Source organism: Pan paniscus, chromosome 5 (assembly GCF_029289425.2).
Source record: "Pan paniscus chromosome 5, NHGRI_mPanPan1-v2.0_pri, whole genome shotgun sequence".
Classification (NCBI taxonomy): Eukaryota; Metazoa; Chordata; class Mammalia; order Primates; family Hominidae; genus Pan; species Pan paniscus.
This window is the reverse complement of record NC_073254.2, coordinates 191,058,543-191,083,566: the sequence shown is the minus strand read 5'-3', so window position 1 is coordinate 191,083,566 and position 25,024 is coordinate 191,058,543. Positions and strand designations below refer to the sequence as shown.

The window sequence follows — 25,024 nt, the reverse complement described above, 5'->3', positions numbered from 1 at the left end:
CTCAAAGCCCCAAGCCGATTTCCGTTCTGGTGCTTCCTGCGTGATTCATGAACCATTCCTTTGCTGAAATAAACTCCGCTTAAATTTATTTTACCTAAAATCCTTTTAACAGACAAAGTCCAGTATTTACACTGAAAATACGGTTGTGAAAACTCACATCTACATCTGCTCTTCAATATTTTTCAAGTACTTTAACACTCTAAGAAAAACGAGCCACTGGAGCGCAAATAAAAGCAAATCGTGGGGTGCGCGTCTCCCTGGGGCTCTCCATGTTGCCCTCAGGGTTTCTCCCTTCTCTGTCCCGGATCCACCCCAAACAAACCCAAATTGGTCAAAAATTAAAAAATGAAACAACTCAGTTATGCTATAATAATGAATAACAAAGCCACTTAATGATGGGCCACTTTGTAAAATAAAATAAATACAACTTGAGAAAGTGGAGCGCGAGGCAGCGCGGCCTCCTCAACGCTGAGCCGGGACAGAAAGCTTTTTCCTCACCTTTCCTCGGGCAGCCTCGGGGACCATGAAGCCACAGCTTCCCCAGTCGTTCCTGAGGAGCTGAGGAGAAGGAGGCTGGGTCGTCCCTGGCCACGGTCCCCAGGTGTTCCTATAGAGCCAGCGGCGTCTCCCGAGTGGGTCCTGAGGAGGAGGAGGCTGGGTCCTCTCAGGTGTCCCTGTAGGGATGGAGGCGTCTCCTGCGTAGGTCCTGAGGAGGCGGCTCGGCTCCGCCCCCTGGAGCCGCAGGGCGTCTGTGCCGGAACCCGGGCGCCTCTTGAGGTTCTGTGAGGCGGCATCGCGCCCCCTGACGGCCGTCGCAGGCGGTGCAGGATGCTCAGGTGCTCGCGGTCGAGCTGTGGCCTCGCCCCTCCGGTGAATCTCCGAAGTTCACTGTTCTGACAATTACTTGCCATGACTTTTGAAAAACCAGCTGAGGCCGGGCGCGGTGGCTCACGCCTGTAATCCCAGCACTTTGGGAGGTCGAGGCGGGCGGATCGCGAGGTCAGCAGATCGAGACCATCCTGGCTAACACGGTGAAACCCCGTCTCTACAAAAAAATAAATAAATAAAAAATTAGCCGGGAGTGGTGGCGGGCGCCTATAGTTCCAGTTACTCGGGAGGCTGAGGCAGGAGAATCGCTTGAACCCGGGAGGGGGAGGTTTCATGGAGCCTCCTCTAAACAGAAAAGACCGACCCCCAGTCAGTGTTTTATTTTCCCTGATGACCGCAGGCCATGAACTTATGGAACAATAACGTAATTAGGCTCTTGGACCCAGGGAAGTAGCTCCATGCCACCTGCCCTCATTTGCTGAACATTTTGGTTTCTCGGATCTGCTACTCAGTTTCCAGTCTCTTCCTCCCTGCCAATGCTGCCAGCGTGCCTCTTCTGCAAGCAGCAACCGCCTTCCACCTTCCATTCTCTACTCTTTAGCCATCATCTGGCTGGACTTTTCAGAACGGACTGCAAAGGAGAATAAACTGGCTGAGTCTGAGGGTGCACTCACGTGCAAAGTTGCAAGCTTTAATGTACCCATCTTGGCAGATTTTGGCTCCTTAGAGTTCTTTCTCATTTGGGGATCTCATGTGCCCTCTCATGAGGTGGGCTCGCTGACTGTCTGCGCTGGTGGCATCTGGCAGCACCTTGTCAAGTGCACCTAGGTAAGAACCTGGCTGCACCTGATGCTTAGCCAAATGGGGAGCCCACAGTTCTGTGTATCAGGTGATGTTTAATCTCTGGAGGTTAATGAACGTGAGGGAGCGATACTGTCTGGGACTGTCCACATATTGCGTCTGAGTCACTGAAGGAAAAGAATGTAGGGTCTGTTTGCTGGGACTGGACACCTCCATAATCACATGCTCCGTGAAATGCAGGCAGGAGATCTCGCTTTCTACCTCTGGGATGGGAGTGTGCAGTTTCAGAGTGAGACTAGCTCACACAACTGACTCTTTATTTGGGAAAGAGAAATGAAATCAGATGCAGCAATTTAATATCCACTAAGATGATATCTTAATCACAAACACTCTTCTGGTTTTTAGAAATGTGAATGTTATTTACACTAGGTTAAAAAACCTGAATATCCAACAGCATGACACCGACTAAAGAAATACTGGTGCACTCTGGAACCTTGCACACCACTTATTGGCATGGGAACAATGGGAACACGCCTATGCAAAGATGTGCATTGAAATTAGAAGAATGCAACACTGTAGAACAGATGTGACTAGGTGCATGATCAAGAGCACACAAGACCAAGCCTGCCTCTTCACACACAAGACCGCGCCTGAGTCTGCACCACGTGACGGGACCATTGTGGAGCAAGCCTGGGAGATTCTGATGTAGGCAGCAGAGGCGTCACTTAGGGGCCAGACTTCTGTGGGAAACCACCATCTCCTTCCAACCCAGATGCACTTCGTGGGAAACGCGAGCAGATGAAGGTCATGTAGGAGACGAAAGAACTCGCTCCCCAAGCCCATAGGCCTTTGTCCTCCACCCATGGACCGAAGCATCTTGTTAGATGACGGCCGCCCGCAGCCAGGGCCAGCGGAGAACCTGCCATGGAGCAGAGGTCCGTAAAGAACTGCTGACTGTCACTGTCCCTACTTGGGGGCCACTGGGGGATCTGATGCATCTCACTACCCTTTGTAAAGGAATTATTGAAAATGTCAGCCCTCTAACAAGGCATAGGTTGATTAGTTACAGGATTTAACATTTCTATTTTAAAAGGCAGCATTGAAGAATGTCTTTACAAAGGCTGTACAAAGCCTGCCATATTCTTTGTCACACAGATTGACTCATGTGCAATGCAGCCATTTGATGAAACACTGGCATTTACTAGATGTAAACTTATTAGCAGACGACAACTAGAAATAGTGTGCTGGATGTGCCCGTTTATTTATATGAATATAACCATCTCTCTAGATGCATCGAAAGATACACAACATGAGATCCACTTTATTTCTACAAGTTTATGATCAGGTGGTCAGGACAGGGAAAGAAGAGGAAAAAACTTTAAATCATGGACCTTTATTCTTAGACACCTTTATCCTACATACACAAGGGACATGCATGGTTGAAATAACGGAAACAAGGTGGATAAAAGTGAAAGTAACTTAAACTACTTTACCCAGGAATGCCCAATTCAGATGCTGCAGAGAAGAGCATGAGAACCGGGTGTCTTCAGGACAGGTGTGCATCTGGGAGCAGAGTGGGCATTCATCAGCAGGGAGGAGCAAGGCCTGGGTCGGGGGACACTGGGGCTGCTGTCCCAGAGGCTGGCAGTGTAGCCCTGAACCCCCAAGACTTCACTGAGTCTCCCCTCAACCACCTAAACCAGAATAAACTGATGTAGCAGGACTCCTCAAACACTGTGCAGGGTCTCCATGTCCTCGATGGCCCCCGATGAGCCACAGTACCCTCAGGTCCTGGTGAAGGAGCTGGTGCTGCCTCCTGCCTTTCCCCACATGGGGTCCTGCAGCTCATCCCACACAGCCTCAGATTCCCTCTACAGAACCTGCCCACAGATGTCTTCCGAGACCGGCAATACTGGGAGGCCTGTGGCCCAGACCCAGGAGGAACCAGCTGAGAGGCTCCGTGGAGGTATCGCTGATGGTGTAACCAGAATGAAAATGCCCACTTCTGTTCTGCTCCCTGAGAACAACTGTCAAGCCAGCATGAGTTTCCAGTTGGAACTTTTCCTTTTCTCCCCATGTTTGTCGCTGTTTTAATGGACATTGCCTGGCTATTAAATCCCCCGATGAACTCACTTTGAAAATTATCTATTGCACTGGGCACCCTTTCAGGAATCACTGAGTGTTAATTTTCTCAGTCTGAGTGATAATTTATGAGTCAAACAAGGACAGATCTGAAGCCAGAGGCTGCTCCTGTTGGAAAATCCCTGAGGATGATGTTCCGGGGAAGCCTCCAGCCTTGGGAGTCCCGTGGAACTGAGCCAGCCCAGGTCATGAAGGGAGCTGGTGCCAGACACTGACTGGGGACCTGCTGGCCTCTGGGCAGACCGCTCTGTCCCTGCACCTGGCCTGCCAGGTATCCCTGTGCAGTCATACCAAGTCCTGTGCTCAGAAGGGCCCCAGAGTAGTTTAAAGTTCTGCTGCCGCCCCTGGAAGCTCATGATTTTGAACAACAACAACAAAAAAAACCCCACGTTTTCCACTCAGCCCCACACATTATGTGGCCTGCGCAGCTGTCAGGCTGTGGCCACAGTGCTGGCATCTCTCACACAATGAAGGCTGCTGGAGTCCTGGCTGACTTGTTTTGACTCTTTTGTGAGGCCCACACCTAAGCTAAACACTCACGTGCCCCCATGCTGACTCCCCACACTCTAAAGCGTGAATCTGCCCCTTCAGCTGGGAGAGGGTCCTCATGTCATCTGGGTTTTCAGAGAGAAGGTCAAGGGAGCCTGGGTTCTAGTTCTTCAGTAATCAAGAGTAAGGGTCTTACCTGTTCACAGGTCCCTGTGGCTGCTTTACAGAAAGCAGGAAGTGGCCACTTCAGCCACACGGCTGCATTTCCAGCTCAGTCCAGGCAGAGCTGCACCCTGCCTTGCACCTCTGCAGATCCTGAGGGGAGTCCTTAACTGAGCCAGGGCGAGTCCTGGGGGCACTCTGCCCCTGTGGACACTGCCCCTGGGCAGGCCCTGAATCTCCTCTGCTCCCACACTCTAGAGTTCAACAGGTCTCAGGGGCTCTGCCTGAGGACTGCCCTTCAACCAGGTATTCGTAATTTCCCCAAGACCCAGGCTTGCTGAGTCACTCAGTTACCTGAATGCCTTTTTCACAAAGGGATGACTGTGCTGCTCCGTCTTCCTTCTTTTTGTTTGCGAGGCCACAGGGAAATCTGGATCCTCTGGTGAAAAAGCAAATCCAGTTTCTTCTTCTTCTCTTCTTCTTCTTCTTCTTCTTCTTCTTCTTCTTCTTCTTCTTCTTCTGCTGCTGCTGCTGCTGCCGGTTCTTGTAAATGTCCTCACTTGGTTTCTGGGCAGCAACTTCCTTGACTTGACTGGGGAGCAGATCTGAGCTGCATTTACCAGGCCATGCCCAGGGGAAGTGATCAGTGTGGGACCGTGAAGCTGGATTTCCCCAGGAGCTCCCTCCAAGCTTCTGGTATGATGATAAGACTCGGGATGAACCAAGGATCTCGAACCATGGGACAATGTGAAGTCTAGACCCAGTGGAGGAAGAGAAAGGCTACGGGAAGGGCAGGCTTCACTTTACTGAGCATCCGCTACCTGCCACACAGTTTCACGTGACTTATTCTGTGTGTTTCTCACAGCACCCTTGAGAAATACAGACTACGATCACATCTTTTACATAAAAGAAAACCACCATCCAGGGAGGCGAAGTCCCTTGCTCACAGACTGTCATGTGGGAAGCTCTCTGGATGCAGTGATGTCCTCCAGCTGCAGTACCAGGCAAGCTGTCCCAGAGTTCATGGAGCGGAAAGGCTCGAGAAGCAACTGAGGATGCTCGAATCACAGGTTTATAAAATCCATTCGTAAAACACAGCAAGAAGCTGAGGGAAGGAGATGGGAGGGCCGTATGACCTGATTCCTGTGCTGTCAACATTCATCGGTTCTCTTCTTTCTCTGCTAGTCAACCTCACCCCCTCAGGTGTGACCACGAGGACCAGAGCTGAGGTCTGGGCAAGAGTGCTCACAGCTGAAGGGCTTATGACACACACCAGCTCAATGGGACAGACATGGGACAAGTGTGCCTGATCATGGTGGAGTTGCCAAGAAGCAGCTGTCGCACTGCCATGGGTTCTACGTGTTTCTTGGGCAGAGGACGCATGCGACCAGAATGGGCACCAGGAATGGTGGTGAACGAAGGCCCCATGGTTCTGCATGTTTAGGTGTCTCTTGTATAAAGGCACATTGTGAATTGAACATTTAGTGCCCAGGAGCCTCATGCATATTAAGTATCTCTTGGCCCTTGTGTCTCTTCCTTCCCACATGTAACATACCTGTTCTCTGTAACTATCTATTCTGAACGTATCTAAAAACCATGTCTTGCCTGTGTTATACAAACCACATGCATACTCACGTTCTCTGATGTAGCTGAATGTTTCCTAAGGCCAGGGCACATTTCAGGGTCACATAGAGTGGAGAGAGGGACCAAAATAGCCTTGCTCTGTTTGACTCCCAGCCGAGATGTCTGCTGGGCAGCACTGCCTCTGTAGGCTCTAATGGGGGAAGGGAGCTCAAGGGAGCCTCTGGGGCTGGGCAGGCTACCAGAGAGTGTGGACATTTGGGTGGACCCTGACGGAGGACTTGGGTTTCCTTGGGAGGAAATGTCAGGAAGGGCATCTGGGGCTGAGAGCACTGTGTGAGCAACAGAAGGAAGGAAACTGTGGCTGGCTGGGAAGGGATGGTATGGGGGACAGGGTGAGACTTCTGGCCCTGGGTGCTCAGATGAAGACCTGGGGTTGCCTAGTGGCTGGAAACACACACCAGCTGTGGCAACTTGACCTCTGGGATGTGAGTGTACAGGCAGCTGCTGAGAACGGCTGTGGATTTGGAGATGTGGCTACAGGGAATGGGCAATGGATTCATCTGGGAATTCTGCAGGCAGTGGCCCATAGAGGAAACAGCCTGGAAATGAGACTGCAGATACGTGCTAAAGAGGCTGGAGGAACAGTGACCCCAGTACAAGTTTATGGATCTTATCCACAATCTAAAGAAATGGAGGCCAAATGGCTTTTGAAATTCTAAGATACATGCAGAGGAAGAGTAATGCTTCATGGGAGAGCCAGACTCTTACTGGCAGTGACGCTACACAGTAGAGCTCTGTTCCTCCTGCCCATGTCTGTGGTTGGGGCTGGGGTAGTGCACAAACATGACGCTGATGAGGCCCAAGCATTGTTGGAAAAGAATTCAGCAGCTGCCACAAGAATCTTGAATCCGTGGGTGAAGACCTTGACTTTCTCTGGGACCAATGTGGTCAAGAACAAAGTAAAATCATGACAACAAACACTGTTCAGTTTTCCAAATATAGGCTATTTTAAATACTCTACATTTACCCTCAAAGACTGACATAACTTAGAATAACTTTTATAACAGCAAGGATGAGAACTAAAACTTAAATTGTAAATACAATTTTATTTATAAAAACAAAGTTAGCTTCAAATATTTTATGAACTAGTAGAATTTTAACCTTTTGTCACATTTCCCAACAAAGTAAATAATTCTTTTTTTCACTTCTAGTCTGTCAGAAGAAAAGTCTTAGCTGAAATGGCCAGAAACTCTGACGCACACTCCGGAGGCTGCTTCCGGGGCACCTCGGCACGGCCGCTTTTCCATCCCGGCCCTCACTTGATGAGGTCCAGCAGGGTTGAAATTGTTTGACATGCTTGTTCCCAGTGCGGTAAAGAAATAGCACTTGAATGTAAATTTAATTTCCTCAGCAAGGCCATTTTTATTTTTTTTTTAATTTCTGCAGAAAGGGTACACTCACCAGCAGTTTTGCCACAAGAGTATACTGAGCAAAGGAGACAGGGTCATTTATAACCTGACGCATCCACCCTACTGCTGTGTCCAGTTTCCAGCGGCTGGAACGGGACCTCACATTCTGTATTTGTTCCGATTGGCTAGCAACTTAGAACTTTTTTAGAGAGGAAAAGGCAGAGGAGAACAAAGGAAGGAGGAAGTAACTTGTGGAATGCTGAAAAAAGTAAAAACACCTTCGAATAAAGAAGAGGAACAGGCAATGACCTAAAGCTTGCTTGGACTAGTATAAGCATGCCAGGGCAAATATTTAGGCTAAATTGTGGTAGCTAAGAACATAAAGTACATTGATTTCTTTATTAGGGCTAGCAGATATTTAAGAATGTTAGCACAGGTCTTTGAATAAATTTTGCTTCTAAGAGAAGTTACTATTTATTTCTAATGAGATGGGAAGGAAAGTCTTTGAAGAGGAAACTCTACTTTTTACAGAAGTAGGAACTTAGACTTACAGTTTGCACATTGACAAACTTGTTTTCCTTCCGTACACGAGGGGTTTATGATCCTCTGTTGCAACTGATTTGTCTTATGTAACTTCAAGAGTTACTCGTCAACCTACTTACTATTCTGGACTTTTCGGGAAATGGCAATTTGCCTTCCTATTTAGTGGGAGGGATACTGAGACTGCACTTTTTCTTACCCCAAGAAGTGCACAGTGTCATTGCAATGTCAACATCAGGGAGATCTCAGCCAGTGTGAAATAATTAGATCGTCCACTCAAAATTCTTAGTTAATTCTTTTTAATATTTTCTTCACACTTCTTAAAAGCAGCTTAACAAGAATTGCATTAGTCAGGGTTTTCCAGAGAAACAGAAAAGAGAGGAGGAGATGTCCAGAATTGTCTCGTGTAATTACAGAGGCTAGAATCCAAGGAAGAGTGGCTTGAGTCCAGGGGCAGAATTCCCTCTTCCCCTGGGAGGTCAGTATTTCTTCCTTTAAGGCCTTCAACTGATTGGATGAGACCCACCCACATTATGGAGCATAATCTGCTTTACTAAAAGTATACTGGCTTAAATGCTAATTTCATCTGAAAAATACCACAGAATAATGTTGACCAAGTACTGGGAGAGGCCTTTTCCTTCATCTTTTGGTAAATTGCAATCCCTGGGTATATTCACATTTGAAACTCAAATGTGGGCATTGGCTACTGCAGGCCTTTCCCGGCTCAATGGAGTGCAGACAGGGGAGGCACAGGAGTGACTCCATTGTGTGAAGAGAAGACTGATGAGGGCCCGTGTGGCACCTCAGGTAGGGTCTGCACTGTCTGGACTATGGTCAGGCCCCTGCCTGAGCCAGCCCTGCTCTCCAGTGTCCCCAAGGAATCCCTGAAACTAGCATCTCATGGAGGAGATAGACGATGCAGGAGGTCCCCTGTGCCCAGAACAAATGGTACAACAAGGCCCCTCTGTTCCCCAAACTGGTCTCAGCAAACTTTCCCCACAGCTTGGATCTGGGCAGGTCACAGGGCCCAAACCTCATGACCAGCAGTGCTGGACCAGGGGGCTAGAAGGGCAGGTGGAGCTCTCTGACGACATTGTGGAGAGGAAGGGTGCCAGGCAAGGGGTGTCCAGGCAGGGGGTGTCCAGGATACTGTCCTGAGAGCCTCTCCAGGGACAGGTGCCCTTAGGGGCAGAGAAAAAGGCAACCGGGGAGACCAGAGGAGTCTGATGCAGATAAGGAGGGGCTCTGTCCAGTGATGTTTCTCCACAATGAGCTCTCCCGAGGACAAGCAGCCTGCTTTATAGGTGAACCCCATTGCACAGTGAGAAGACGAAGACTTCGGAACTCAGTTCCCTAGAACCTCTTCTCTCCCTGCATAGTCCGGCCCTATTGGTCCCTTCTGGTCTTGAAGGTCTTTAATGGAAACAAACCGCAAGGCCAAGGCCAGACCTGCCTGCCCTTCATGCCCATCTCCACGCAGCAGTTGAGTGTGGACTCTGCCTCCCCTGTCCCCCGAACAGTGAGTCCCCACCAGCCCCTCCAGGGACACAGTGCCAGCTCTGCAGCCCTCCCATCCCTCTGTCCATTCTTCTGCAGGCAGGATGGGCACTGTGGCTGGAGGAAGGCTCCTGATCCACTGCTTTGGGGGAATCTCTGATTTAGCACTCCACAGGGAACCCAACAGAGATCCAAAGCTGAGTACTGATTCAGAGAAAGAACATTTCTGCTAAGCTTAGGGCCTCAGGGAGGACAGATAATTATCTAAAGTTGACAGAACAATCAATTTTCTGGGTCTGAAGTTTACAAACAAAATCCCTCTCCTTTGAAGGCAGATTAGCCGTGGAAACACCTTCTACATTGCCTGCCTAAATGGTTTGTCTCTGCAATCAATCTCTCTATTCTTTCAAACAGAATTAGGATAATTTGCATAATTGTTTCTTGTCTCAGAGAAATCTTACGGGGAGGCTGTCTCCAGATAACCAGCAGCCTGGGCTCCAGGCTGGGTTGTTTCCCGACGCCAAACCCACAGGCAGCCTTGCGGTAAGGCTCCAGGCTCTAGAGCCAAAGGCTCTAGGTCAGAGGCTCCACCTGGGACCCCTGCGCCCTCCCTGCCAGGGCGGCAGAGGGAGCCACATCCCTGAAAGCCTCTGGCTTAGGGACCTCAGAATTCCCACCTCTGATAAGGTAATGAAATGAGCCAAAGTTGGTGAACAAACTGTGAACAAACTGGCCTACAGTGGCTAAAACCAGAGGGAGAAAAATAAGGTGATAAACCCCAAAAACCAGCCATCCTGGGAAGTTTCAAGGGGCTGCATAGGGTTCTACATAGGGTTCAGTGCATGTCACAGGCCCAGCAACCACATCTGCAGCCCCCAGGACCTAATCCCCTTCTACATAGGGTTCAGTGCATGTTAGCAAACACTGGGCTCGATTCCTGCCTAGTCCCTGCCAGATATCCCATGCCCACCTCATTAAGAGAATGAGGCCACACAATCACACCCAGGCCATCGTGGTGATGGAGTGGCTGGGGTCCAACTTGCACACCCTTCATTGCTGGTTCAGAGCCAGCTGTCTGACCACATTCCTACTCCAAGATGGGACTTTGGGGACATTAAAAGGGGTCAGCAACCCTGGTGGACAAAGTTCCAAAACATGGCCAGCTGGTCCCCTAGAAGTTTGGTACATGGGATAAGCCAAGGCTTTTCTTCAGGAACAGGTTTTCCACCACGTCGCTGCCCAAGGCCCAGGGCATCCCCAAGTTTGCGTGAAGCCTGCCTGCCATGTCCACAGCCCATGCTGAGCCCTCCTGGAGCCACTGGAATGCTTGTTCCTGGGCATGTGATAAGCCCAGACAGCTTCCGCCTTGCAGGACAACTGTGTGCATCTGGCAGCAGTAGCCAGAGGGCCCATGGAAGATGGAGGTGAAACCAGATGCTGTGAGAACACTTTATTAGGCAAAACCGCATACTATACAAATGCTTTAAAATGCAGCAGGAGATGTGAAGACACAAATGAACAAGCGCATAGTGACACATGGCTGTCAGAACACAGGAAAGAATCCACACTGCTTCCCCCCTTTACCTAGAAAAGGAGAGTTCTAGGCCACCTCCTCCTCAGCACACTCCTCATCCTCCTCCTCCTCCGCCGTGGCATCCTGATATTGCTGATATTCAGGCACCAGGTCGTTCATGTTGCTCTCGGCCTCGGTGAATTCCATCTCATCCATGCCCTCGCCTGTGTACCAGTGGAGGAAGGCCTTGCGCCTGAACATTGCTGTAAACTGCTCTGAGACACATGTGAAGAGTTCCTGGATGGCCGTATTATTCCCAATGAAGGTGGCTGACATTTTTAGCCCCCGGGGTGGGATGTCACAGACGGCTGTTTTTACGTTGTTGGGGAGCCAGTCAGCAAAGTAGCTGCTGTTCTTATCTTGAATGTTGAACATCTGTTCATCCACCTCCCTCATGGGCATGCGACCCCTGAAAATGGCAGCCGCCGTTAGGTAGTGGCCGTGATGGGGGTCACAGGCAGCCATCATGTTCTTAGCATCAAACATCTGCTGGGTGAGCTCAGCCACAGTCAAGGCCCAGTACTGCTGGCTGCCCCGGCTGGTCAGTGGGGCAAAGCCGGGCATGAAGAAATGCAGCCGGGGAAACGGAACCATGTTCACGGCCAGCTTCCGCAGGTCAGCATTCAGCTGGCCCGGGAAGCGCAGGCACATGGTGACCCCACTCATGGTAGCAGACACCAGGTGGTTCAGGTCACCATAGGTGGGTGTGGGCAGTTTTAGGGCCTTGGAACATATGTCATATAGCGCTTCGTTATCTATACAGAAGGTCTCATCCATGTTTTCCATGAGCTGGTGGACTGAGAGGGTGGCGTTGTAGGGCTCCACCACGGTGTCTGACACCTTGGGCGAGGGCAGGATGCTCAATGTGTTTATGATCCTGTCTGGGTACTCCTCCCGGATCTTACTGATGAGAAGGGTACCCATCCCAGACCCAGTCCCCCCACCCAGGGAGTGGGTCAGCTGGAAACCCTGCAGGCAGTCACAGCTCTCAGCCTCCTGACAACGTCCATCACTGACTCCATCAGCTCCGCGCCTTCGGTGTAGTGTCCCTTGGCCCAGTTGTTTCCGGCCCCACACTGACCTGTAAGACAGTACAGCCAGTCACTCGACGGCCAGGTATACGGTCATCAGTGGTCACCACCATAATGCAGAAAGGGCCAAGTGTCACATGTGAGGTGAAAGCACCATTCGCCCTGCAGGTGGAGCAAATGAAACCCGCTCCCCCAGAGTTACAGGACAGCAGCTTCCCCTGTTAGAAATTAAGACAGGAGTCAAACCTGAGACGGGCTCACAGACCTCGCTGCAGGTGGCTCCTGCCCATTCTCAGGAAAGGCAGTAGCCACGACCCCAGCTCAGCTCCCGACAAGGACATCAGTAGCTCCTCACCTTGAGGAGACACCCGGGCCTTCCTCCCGAAGCCCGTTTAGGACAGGCAGATTGAGCGACTCGACTCGGCGGATAGGAGGGTGTTCAGGGGCCCTGGCGCCACAGTTCCCACAGGATGACCTTGGGGTGTTCCTAGATTTTGAGCTGCCCTGGCTAAGGAGCCGCACCCCAGTCCTCGCCCGCAGCTCACCGGAAATGAAGTTGTCTGGCCTGAAGACCTGCCCGAAGGGCCCCGAGCGCACAGAGTCCATGGTGCCCGGCTCCAGATCCACGAGCACAGCGCGGGGCACGTACCTGCTACCTGCGTGGGGAGGGAGGGCATGAGCGAGGGGAGAGCTACGTTCCCAGGAGGGCGGTGGGGGAAGGACGAGGGTCTCACCGCTGGCCTCGTTGTAGTACACGTTGATGCGCTCCAGCTGCAGGTGGCTGTCCCCATGGTAGGTGCCAGCGGAGTCGATGGCATGTTCATCAGAGATCACCTCCCAGAACTGCAACAGACAGGAGGGGCCAGACAGGCCGGGGCTGAGTCACGGAGGCGCCCCAGCCCCTCTCCCACCCCCACCCTCATCCACACCCCCATCCCTAGGCCGCCCTGTCCCTGGGGTCCACCCCAGCCGCCTCACCAGCCGCCCAGTTCCACCGTCCCCGACAGGGAGCCCAGGGGCCGCAATGCAGGGGCACCGCTCCCGCCACTGCCAACATCTTCCCCGGCCACCCGGTAGGCCCGGGCTGGGCCCTCAGAGCCCCGGCTGCCAACCTTGGCCCCGATCTGGTTCCCGTACTGCCCGATCTGCGTGAGCACAATCTCCCTCATGGCTAAGGCAGGATTAGGGCGGCAACAGAAGCGCGAGAAGGAGGAGCAGAGGCGCAGCGACCCAGCCCGCCCTCCGCTAACGCTTAAATAGCCCCGCGTCCACCTCCCTCAGCCTCCGATTGGGCTCCCAGAATAAGCAACAGCTTTACACAGGTGCACCCACCTGTGAATCCCTTGGCGTTGAACGTCTGTTGGAGAACTCAGGTATCCTTGCTATGGTCCCTTCCACGTTGGGGAAAGCTGCTCAGCTGAAGAACTTCCTCCCACGTCTTTAGTAAGACTAAATTCCTAGCTGAGCTGAAACTGATTTTTCCTCCCATGTGGGAGGGGAAGACTCTTGTTTCCATATTCACAGAGTGCCTTTGCACCTGTCCCAGATTGATGACATATTTTTGTAACCGATGAGTCTTTTCATCTATTAGGAGATCTGTGGTTAGGAAAGGCCTTCCACATGTTAACTCAACAGGACTTAATTATACGTTTTACTTTGGAGCAGTTCAAACCCGCAGTAAGCTATGGGTGTTAGAGATAGTCAGGCCTCTGATTTAGCTAGTCTTCTTTAGGATTAGCCCTTTCACCTTTCCAGAGGACTGCGGTCTCCAGCAGAGTGAAGGTAATATTGGATTCTTAAAGCTGAGGATAGGTGTTGGGTTACGCCTGCTGTGAAAGATGGGCCATTGTCACTTTGCAGGCTTTTGGATTACCCAAACTGAGGAGTTATTTCTTCTGGTAAACATTTTTCAGATGGGGTGGGGAATGCCTCGATCTAACCAGTGAAGGTATCAGTAAGCATTAGCAAATATTTGAATCTCCTGCAGAAAGGCTTCAGGGTAAATTAGAGTTGCCAGTTCTCATGTAGATAGGTTCCTCAATTTTGGACAGGTTTAACTGGAGAAGGAGAAAATTGCTGGCCGTTTGGGTCATGTCAGGCACAGAGCTCACAGGGCTAAGTCACCTGTTTTAGTGTCTTGAAAAGATTTACCCCTATAAACAAATGAGACATTAACAGAAACAAAGAATCCCTTCTAGGGTGAAAAGAATCATGAAAGTGCTGAGTTATACTCCTGTGTTTGGTACTTGGCATTAGTAATTTATTACCATCATTCAGCCCGAGGGGCCCTGGACTGAAATGCAATCCCTGAACCATTTTTGTTCTTCTTCAGGGTATTCCGGCCCAGTTCTATGTATGCTGACCAGCACGCCCACAAGCTTCATTGGCCCTTTCAGTGCAGGGGCCTTGGCTGTGGCATCTACAAGGGCATTTCCTTTTACATGGTCAGTCTCTCTTTTGATCTCCTCTGCAATTAATTATAGTCACTTTTTGGCAGCAAAGCAGCATTCTAACAAGCTCAAAATCTGAATGATGTTGTATGGAAAAGCCCTTTGGGGTCAGGAGTCCCCACCCATTCCAAATTGCAGCATAAGCATGAAGCACTAAAAAATCAGACTTGGAATCAGTGTAAATGTTAACTTTTAAATCCTTTCCAACTGCAGGGGCCTAGTAAGTTCAATTAACTCAGCTTTTTGAGCTGAGGTCGAGGCCAGCAAGGCTTGTGCCTTGATTCTCTTGTGCTGACTACTAATAGCATATCTAGCCCTCCTGTTTTCCTGATGCATAAAAAAACTTGCATCTGTTAACCACTCTTCCTTGGGATGGTCAAGGGGCTCATCTCTCCTACGTCTGGCCTGCTAGAATAAATTTGTTTCATAACCTGTGACATGCTTTGGCTGTGTCCCCAGTCAAATCTTATCTTGAATTATAGCTCCCATAATTCCTACATATCGTGGGAGGGGCCCAGTGGGAGGTAATTGAATCGGGGGATGGGTCTTTCCCATGCTGTTCTCGTGACAGTGAATAAGCCTCATGAGATCTGGTGGTTTATTTATTTATTTATTTTTGAGACAGAGTCTTGCTCTGTTGCTCAGGCTGGAGTGCATTATCGTGATCTTGGCTCACAGCAACCTCTGATTCCCGGGTTCAAGCGATTCTCCTGTCTCAGCCTCCCGAGTAGCTGGGATTACAGGTGCCCACCACCATGCCTGTCTAATTTTTGTACTTTTAGTATAGACGGAGTTTCACCATGTTGGCCAGGCTGGCCTCGATCTCCTCACCTCAGGTCATCCACTGCCTTGGACTCCCAAAGTGCTGGGATTACAGCTGATGGTTTTATAAAGGGGAGTTTCCCTACACAAGCTCTTTTGCCTGCTGCCATGTAAGAGATGTGACTTTGTTCCTCACCTGCCTTCTGCCATGAGTGTGAGGCCTCTCCAACCACGTGCAACTGTGAGTCAATTAAACCTCTTTTTTAATAAATTACCCAGCCTCAGATATGTCTTTATTAGCAGCGTGAGAACAGACTAATACAACCTGTATGCCAGAAAGGCTGGGAGCACCTGTGGACTCTGACAGGTAAGTAGCTGGGTTTATGGTTTGCCAGGCTTTAAGGGTTATGTCTGGAGGGTCGGTCTAGCAATAAGGCCTCACACTTTCATAAATATTCTCCTATTATCCACTGGTGCCCTTTAGCTTCTAGGACCACCTTCCCTTGTTGTGGGGTCAAAAACCTGTAGGTGCTGTTCTAATGTTAGTTTATTAGCTTTGCCAACTAGAAAAGTGGTAGCAGCAATAGCTCTAAGACATCAAGGCTAAAAGTCAGAGGATCACTAAGGAAAGTAAAAGCTAAACTGTTTGGGGCCTCTTTCCTGGGGCAGCCTCCAGACTACTGCAAAACGGAGGCGGTGGGCAGAAAGGCAACAATATGCAGAGCACTCAGGTGAGGGACAAAGCACAAGGTGGACAGTCCAAAAACAGAAAGTGGCAAACATCTTGTTTAGCCAAATCCATTCTTCTCAATATTCCCCAGGGCCTCTAACCCTGTGGGCTTGGCCTCTAATCTGAGTATGACACCCCCAGGTCTCTAACTTTGGGCTGAGTCTCTCACCCTAATATTATACCCTAGGGCCTCTCACTTAAGTAATAGTGGGTAATCATTCTTGCCAACCTGAATGGCTTCGCGACTCTAAAAGACAGCCCACTTGCCAGCTGAATGATTCTATGTGGATTGTTTTCCTTGGAGTGGGGGTCTTGTCTTGGTGTCCCTTCATGGTGTTGCTGAAAGATTTTGCTGGAAAAGAGGTTCCTGATACAGACCACAAAGTAGGATTCTTAGATCTTGTGCAGTAAAAAATTTGAGGTGAGTCAGAGAGCACAGTGAAAGAAGCAAGTTTATTAGAAATGACTCCATTACAGAGTTGGACATCCTCAGAAAACAAGAGCAGGAATGCATTGTCTTTTGTTAGTGTCTGTACTCTAACTATAAAGAGAAAGAGTTATAATTACACTTGGAAGGTGCAGATGTACTCACTAAAGTCGGGGCTATTGGTTTTAACAGTGACCATTAACCCGTTAACCTAAGCTAGCTCGTTAATATTATCTTTAACAAAAAATGCTGCACTCCTAGGACATTTATACATTTTTCAGGCTTGGTGGAAGATGTCTTGTATGGCCATAAATATTCTGCAATTGTAATCTGTGGCCAGTAAAAAAATGTGGCTATTTCCAGACCATAGGTATTAACCTTCTAGATGCCTTGTGAGTACCTAGCTACTCATATTAAGATAGAGAATTCTAGTCATGTTTATTAAACTAGAAGCTTGATAACCATGAGTTCCTCTAACACAGCAAGTCTACTCCTCAAGGAGAAAATGCATTTCTCAGGAATTTTGTGCATTTTGTATGGTGGCATTTGGTATGTTTACCAAAATGGCAGAAAAGAGTGAAATTAGTCCTCAAAGATTTCTCAAGATTGGATATAAAGTAAACAAAATGATTATAGTTAATATGCAAGTTGACACAGTTGATATGCAAAAGAAATTTTGTTTGAAACACAATGAGATTTTTATTTTTATTTATTATTATTATTTTGAGACAGAGTCTTGCTCTACTGCCCAGGCTGGAGTGCAGTGCACCATCTTGCCTTACTGAAACCTCCGCCTCCCAGGTTCAAGTGATTCTCCTGCCTCAGCCTCCCAAGTAGCTGGGATTACAGGCATGAATCACCACACCCAGCTAATTTTTGTATCTTTAGTAGAAATGGGGTTTCACTCTGTTGGCCAGGCTGGTCTCAAACCCCTGATAACAAGTGATCTGCCCACCTTGGCCTCCCAAATTGCTGGGATTACAGGCATGAGCTACTGCTCCCAGCCACAATGAGGCTTTTAAATAATTCTGATTTCCTGCTGTTGAGCAGGGAGCTGAGCAAATTCAACAGATCATGAGCCTAAAGTAGGAGAAGACTGAGGACAAACTCTAGAACACATGTGATTAAATTAATTACAATGGAAACCAAATCAAATTTAATAAGGCCATACCTCTTAGTTTCAAGATGTTTCCCCTCATTTTGAAATGTGGTGTTATTCAGTGGAAAAGAAAAATAGTGTTTATCTCCAGAGTAAAGAACAGGGTTCCCTGCAGGGACTGACTGACTGAGAGCTATGGCTCAGGATTAAAAATTCTCTTTTTTCCACTTACAAACTAAAAATTAATTTCTAAGCCCCTATTGACTAAATGGACCCCCCTTCTTGGATAAGGACATTCCAAAGTTACCCTGAAAAGCTAGTTCAAGCCATGGGTCACACCTGCCTCGTTAGACTCTCCTCCCTTTGGTTTTAATTGTAATTTTTAATTAATTTTTATGGGTACATAGTTGGTGTATATATTTATGGGGGTACATGACATACTTTGATACAGGAATGTAACAAGTAATACATAATAAAAAACAGGGTATCCGTCCCCTCAAGCATTTATAGCTTGTGTTATAAACAATCCAATTATACTATTTTAGTTTTTATAAAATATATAATTAAAATTTTTTTTACCATAATCACCCTGTTGTGCTATCAAATACTGTCTTATTCATTCTTTCTAACAATTTTTTGTACCCATTTCACATCCCCACTAACCCCCTGTTCCCCCACTGCCCTTCCCAGCCTCTGGTAAACACCCTTATACTCTCTATGACATCAATTATTTCAAATTTTAGCACCCACAAATAAGTGAGGACATGTGACATTTTTCTTTCTGTGCCTGACTTATTTCACTTAACATAAAGCCTTTCAGTTCCATTTCTGTTACTGCAAATGACAGACTCTCATTCTTTCTTATAGCTGAATAGCACTCCATTGTGTATATGTACCACATTTTCTCTATCCAGTCATCTGTTGATGGACATTTAGGTTTCTTCCAAATCTTGGCTATTAGCAACATTTGTTTTTGACTGACTTCTGGATAAAAGCCACCTTAACTGAGGTGAAATGATATCTCATTTTGGGTTTGATTTGCATTTCTATAATGATCAGTAATGTGGAGCACCTTTTCACTTGCCTATTTGCCATTTGTATGTCTTCTTTTCATAAATGTCCATTTAAATTTTTGTCCACTCTTTAATTGATTATATTTTTTCTATAGAATGTTTTGAACTCAATATATTGTAGTGTATTAGTCTGTTTCTGCACTGCTATAAAAAAACTGAGACTGGGTTATTTATCTATTTATGTATTCAGATGAAGTCTTGCTCTGTCGCCCAGGCTGGAGTGCACTGGTATGATCTCGGTTCACTGCAACCTCCACCTCCTGGGTTCAAGCAATTCTCTGCCTCAGCCTCTTGAGTAGCCGGGATTACAGGCACCTGACACCATGCCCAGCTAAGTTTTGTATTTTTAGTAGAGACGGGGTTTCACCATCTTGGCAAGGCTGGTCTTGAACTCCTGACCTCGTGATCCACCCGCCGCAGCCTCCCAAAGTGCTGGGATTACAGGCATGCACCACTGCGCCTGGCGAGACTGGGTAATTTATAAAGGAAATAGGTTTAACTGAGTCACAGTTCCACATGGCTGGGGAGGCCTCAGGAAACTTACAATCATGGCAGATGGGAAGCAGGCACCTCTTCCATGATGGCAGGCGAGAGAGCATGTATGTGAAGCAAAGGGGGAAAAGCCCCTTATAAAACCATCAGATCTCATGAGAACTCACTCATTATCAGAAGAACAGCCTGGGGGAAACCAACCCCATGATCCAATCACCTTCTACCAGGTCTCTCCTTCAACACCTGGGGATTACAATTCAATATGAGATTTGGGTGGGGACACAAAGCCTAACCATATCATGTAACTATTAATTGCTTTTCAGATGGGTAATTTACAAATATTTTCTTCCATTCTGTGGGTTTTCTCTTCACTTTGTTTATTGTTTCCTTCACTTTAAAAAAGCTTTCTGACTTGCTGTAATTCCATTTGTCCATGTTTGCTTTGGTTGTCTGTGCTTATGGGGAATTATTTAAGAAATTTTTGTCCAAACCAATGCCCTAAAGAGTTTCCCCAGTGTTTTCTTGTAAAATTTTGATAGTTTGAGGTGTTAGGTTTAAGTCCTTAATTCATTTTAATTTGATTTTTGTATTTTGCAAGAAATAGGGTTCTAGTTTCATTCTTCTGCCTATGGCTTGCCAGTTTTCCCAGCCCTATTTATTACTGAAACTGTCTTGTTTTTTGTTGTATGTTATTGACACTTTTGTTGAAAATTAGTTTAGCTGTATGAGTTTGTTTCTAAGTTCTCTATTTCATTCCATTTGTCTTTATGTCTTTTTATTCTAGTGTCATGCTGTTTTAATTACTATAGCTTGATAGTACAATTTAAAACCATGTAATGGGATTCCTACAGTTTTGGTTTATATACTCAGAATAGCTTTGACTATTATGGTGTTTTGTGGTTCCATATATATTTCAGATTTTTTTTCTATTTCTGTGAGGAATGTCATTGTTATTTTGATAGAGATGGCATGAAATGTATAGATTGCTTTGGATCATATGGACATTTTTTAAAATACTGATTCTTCCAATCTGTGAACATAGAAATAACTTTCCATTTTTTTGTCTTCTCTTTCATTTCTTTTATCAGTGTTTTACATTTTTAACTGTTGAGAACTTTTATTTCTTTGGTAAATTCCCACACATTTTGTTTTATTTGTGGCTATTTCAAATAGGATTACTTTTTTGAATTCTTTTTCAGTTTGTTGACTGTTGGCATATAGAAATCCTACTGATTTGTATATGTTAATTTTGTATTCTGCAAATTTACTCGTTATTACTTCTAATAGTTTTTTGATGGAAATATTATGCCATTCTCACATTTCTGTAAAAACAATCGGTGACTGGTTAATTTATAAAGGAAATAGGTTTAATTGGCTCATGGTTCTACAGGCTGTACAGAAAGCATAGCACTGGCTTCTGCTTCTGGTCAAGCCTCTGACAACTGACAATCAAGGTGAAAAATAAATCCAGTGCTTGCACATCACATGGTAAGTGTGAGGGCAGGGGGGAAGTGCTACACACTTGTAGATAACCAGCTCTCATGAAAACTTACTATTGTGAGAATGGCACCCAAGGAAATGATGCCAAACTGTTCATGGAAATCCTGCCCTCATGATTCAATCACCTCCCGACTAGGCCCACTTCCAACATTGAGGATTACATTTTAATATAAGATTTTGGTGGGAACACATACCTAAACTATATCATTTTGCCCCTGGCCATTCCAAGTCTCATATCCTTCTCATATTTCAAAATACAATCATGACATCCCAATAATCCCCAAAGTCTTCACTCATTTCAGCCTTAACTCAAAAGTCAAAAGTCTCATCTAAGACAAAGCTAGTTTATTCTTCCTATAAGCCTGTAAAATAAAAAACAAATTAAGTGCTTCCAAGATACAAATGGGGCATAGGCATTGGGTAAATACTCCTATTCTAAAAGGAAGAAATCAGCTAAAAAAAAAAAGAGACCACAGGACCCATACAAGTCTGAAGCCCAGAAGGGGAGTTATTGAATTTTAAGGCTCCAAAATAATTATTTTTGATTCTATGTCCCATTTCCAGGGCACACTAATGCCTTGGGATGTTTAGACCTTGTGGCTTTGCATGGTTCAGCCCCCACAGCTGCTCTCATGGGCTGGTATTGTGTGCCTCTGGCTGGTTTTGTGTGCTTCTGGCTTTTCCAGGTGCAAAGTGCAAGCTGTAGCTAGATCTACCATTCTGGGATCTGGAGGACAGTGATCCTCTCCTCACAGATCTACTAGGCCATGCCCCAGTGGGGAACCCACATGGGGATTGTAACCCTACATTTCTTTGCTGCATTGTTTTAGTAGAGGTTCTCCATGAGGGCTCCACCCTTGCAGCATGCTTCTGCCTGCACACCCTAGCTTTTTTATACATTATTTGAAGTAAAGGTGGAGGCTCCCAAGTCTCAGCTCTTGCATTTTGTACACTCACAGGCCTAACAACATATGAAAGCTACCAAGGCTTATAGCTTGCACCCTCTGAAGCAGTGACTGGAGTTGTAACTGGGCCAATTTGTGCTACACCTGGAGCTGGAGCAGTGGCCAGAATGCAGGGAGCCATGTTCTAAGGCTACCCAAGGCAGCAGTTCCTGGGCCTGATCCCAGAAACTATTCTCTTCTTTTAGGCCTCAGGGTCTGTGATGGGGGGCTGCCTTTTAGATTTCTAAAATGCCTTCAATTCCTCTTCCCCATTGTCTTGGCTATCAACACTTGCTTTTTTTTTTTAAGTTATACAAATATCTCTAACAAGTGATTGCTCCACAGCCTGCTCGAGTTCCTCTCTTGTAAAAGCTTTTTATTTTTCTGCCACATGACTGGGATGCAAAGTTTTTAAGCTTTTACGCTATGCTTCCCTTGCAAGTAAAAATAAATTACAACTTACTTTTTTTTGCTGCAACATGTGAGCATAGGTTGTTAGAAGCAGCCAGGCCACATCTTCAATGCTTTAGTGCTTAGACATTTTTTCAACAGAAACCCTAAATCATCACTTTCAAATTCAAACTTTTATATATCCCTAGGGCATGACAGAAATTCAGCCAACCACTTTGCTAAGACAACATGAATGACCTTTGCTTCGATCCTAATAAGTTTCTAATTTTCATCTGAGACCTCCTCAGCTCAGCCTTCACCATCCAGATCACTATCAGCATTTTCGTCAAAGCCATTCAAAGTTAAGAAAATCTCAACTTTCCCTCATTTTTCTGTCTTCTTCTGAATCCTACAAACTCTTCCAACCTCTGCCTGTTTACCCAATTACAAAGCTGATTCCACATTTTCAGGTATTCTTATAACAATTTTCCACTCCTTTGTGCCAATTTTCTGTATTAAGCTTTTTTCCCATCACTATAAATACCTGAGGCTGGGTAATTTATTTTTTAGAAAGGAGGTTTAAGTGGCTCATGATTCTACAGGCTGTAGAGAAGACACAGCACTGGTATGCACTTCTGGGAAGGCCTCTGGAAGTTTACAGTCATGGCAAAAGTTGAAGCAGAATCTTGCACATCATAGGGCAAAAAGCAGGAGAAAAAAAACAGAGGGGCGAGTTGTTACACACTTTTAAATAACCAGGTCTTATGGGAACTCACTCACTATCATGAAGATAGTACCAAGTGGGATGGTGCTAAGCCATTTATGAGTAATCCACCCCAATGGTTAAATCACCTTTCACCTGGCCCACCTCCAACATTGAGAATTAAATTTGGGAGGGGACACACATTAAAACCCTATCAGAGGAGTCTTTACGTTTTTCCAAATATAAGATTATATCACTGGCAAAAACAATAATTTGACTTCTTTTCCAATTGGGGTGCCTTTTATTGCTTTCTCTTGTCTGATTGCTCCAGATAGGAATTTCAGAATTATGTTGAATAACAGTGGTAAAAGTGGATATTCTTGTCATCTTCCAGATTTTACAGGAAAGGCTTTTAGTTTTTCCCCACTTAGTATGATACTAGCTGGGGGTCTGTCATATATGACTTTTATTATGTTGAGATATGTTCATTCCATACCCAGTTTTCAAAGGGTTTATTATTAAAGAATATTAAATTTTATCAAATACTTTTTAGCATAATGGAAATGATTATATGGATTTCATCCTTCATTCTTTTTTTTTTTTTTTTTGAGATGACGTCTTCCTCTGTCACCCAGGCTGGAGTGCAATGGCATGATCTCAGCTCACTGCAACCTCTGCCTCCCGGGTTCAAGCGATTCTCCTGCCTCAGCCTTCCAAGTAACTGGGATTACAGGTGCCCACCACTCCACTCGGCTAATTTTTGTATTTTTAGTAGACATGGGGTTTTGCCATGTTGGCCAGGCTTGTTTTGAACTCCTGAACTCAGGAGATCCGCCTATCTCGGCTTCCAAAAGTGCTGGGATTACAGGTGTGAGCCACTGCACCTGGCCCCTTCATTCTATTTATATGATATATCACATTGACTGATTTGCATGTCGAACCATCCTTGTATCTCTGGGATAAATTCCACTTGGTCATTATGAATTACCTATTTATGTATTGTTTAATTGAGTTTGCTAGGTTTTTTGCAAATTTTTGCATCAATATTCTCAAATATGGGCTCATAGTTTTCTTTTTAAATGTGTCTTTGTCTTGTTTTGATATCAGTGTAATACTAGCCTCAAAGAATGAGTTTGGAAATGTTCTTTCCTTCTCTATTTTTCAGTCTGGTCCTACAGACATTTTTTTATTATGGCTTTAATTTTGTTACTCATTATTGGTCTGTTCAGGTTTTGGATTTTTTCCTAGTTCATTCTTGGTAAGTTATGTGTGTCTAAGAATTAATTTCCTCTAGGTTTTCTAATTTGTTGGCATACAATTACTTATAGTAGCCACTAATGATCCTTTGATTTTCTGAAATGTTACTTGTAATGTCTCCTTTTTCACCTTTGATTTTATTAATTTGTATCATCTCTGTTTTTTAGCTAGCTGTCTAAATATTCATTAATTGTTTTACTTTTCAAAAAACCAACTTCTTGTTTCATTGATCTTTTGCACTGTTTTCTTCATTTTATTTCTGCTCTAATTTTTATTATTTCTTTTCTTCTAATTTTGAGTTTTGTTTGGCCTTTTTATTCTAGTGAATTAAGATGTATTGTTAGGTTATTTATTTGCAGCTTTTCTGATTTTTATATAGGCACTTACAGTTATAAATTTTCCTTTTATAATAGTACCTCTTTTACCATATTCCACAGGTTTTGCTATGTTATGTTTCTATTATTTGTTTCAAGAAAATTTTCCATTTTCTTTTTAACATTTTTATTGACCTACTGATCATTAAAGAGCATATTGTTTAATGTCCAAGTGTTTGTATAGTTTCTGAAATTCATTTTTTAATTGATTTCTAGTTTGTTCCATGGTGGTCAGAGAAAATGCTTGATATTACTTCAATTTTTTTAAATGTTTTTAGACTTGTTACTTAATATATGGTCTATCCTTGAAAATAACCCATGTGCAGAGAAGAACAATGTGTATTCTGCAGCTGTTGAATGAAATTTTCTGTAAATATTTATTAGGTTCATTTGTTATACTGTGCAGATTAAGTCTGATGTTTCTTTGTTGATTTTCTGTCTGGAAGGTCTATCCAATGACTAAAGTAGGGTATTGAAGTGTCCAGCCATTATTGTATTGAGGTCTCTTTCTTTAGCTCTTATAATATTTGCTTCATTTATCTAGGTGCTTTAGTGTTGGGTGCATATATATTTCTTATTATATCCTCTGGAAGAATTGATCTCTTTATTATTATATAATGACTTTCTTAATATCTTCCTACAGTCTTTTGTTGAAATCTATTTTTGTATGGTATAAGTAAAGCTATTTCTGCTCTTTTTTGGTTTCTATCGGCATGGAATAACTATTTCCATTGTTTTATTTTCAGTCTAAATGTATCTTTACAGGT

General features: G+C 45.6%; 1 protein-coding gene and 1 long non-coding RNA gene across 2 annotated transcripts in view; both read right to left on the bottom strand.

The window, feature by feature from the left end:
* Positions 1–25,024, bottom strand: part of LOC129394289 (uncharacterized) — a 140,939-nt gene that overhangs the window by 35,327 nt on the left and 80,588 nt on the right. The gene's annotated exons all lie outside the window — the stretch shown is intronic.
* Positions 7,093–25,024, bottom strand: part of LOC134730644 (tubulin beta-8 chain-like) — a 60,355-nt gene continuing 42,423 nt past the window's right edge. The window contains 4 exon segments of the mRNA XM_063605563.1: positions 7,093–12,023; positions 12,026–12,106; positions 12,602–12,712; positions 12,791–12,899. Coding sequence (XP_063461633.1) covers positions 11,053–12,023; positions 12,026–12,106; positions 12,602–12,712; positions 12,791–12,899 — 1,272 coding nt within the window. The 3' untranslated portion in view covers positions 7,093–11,052.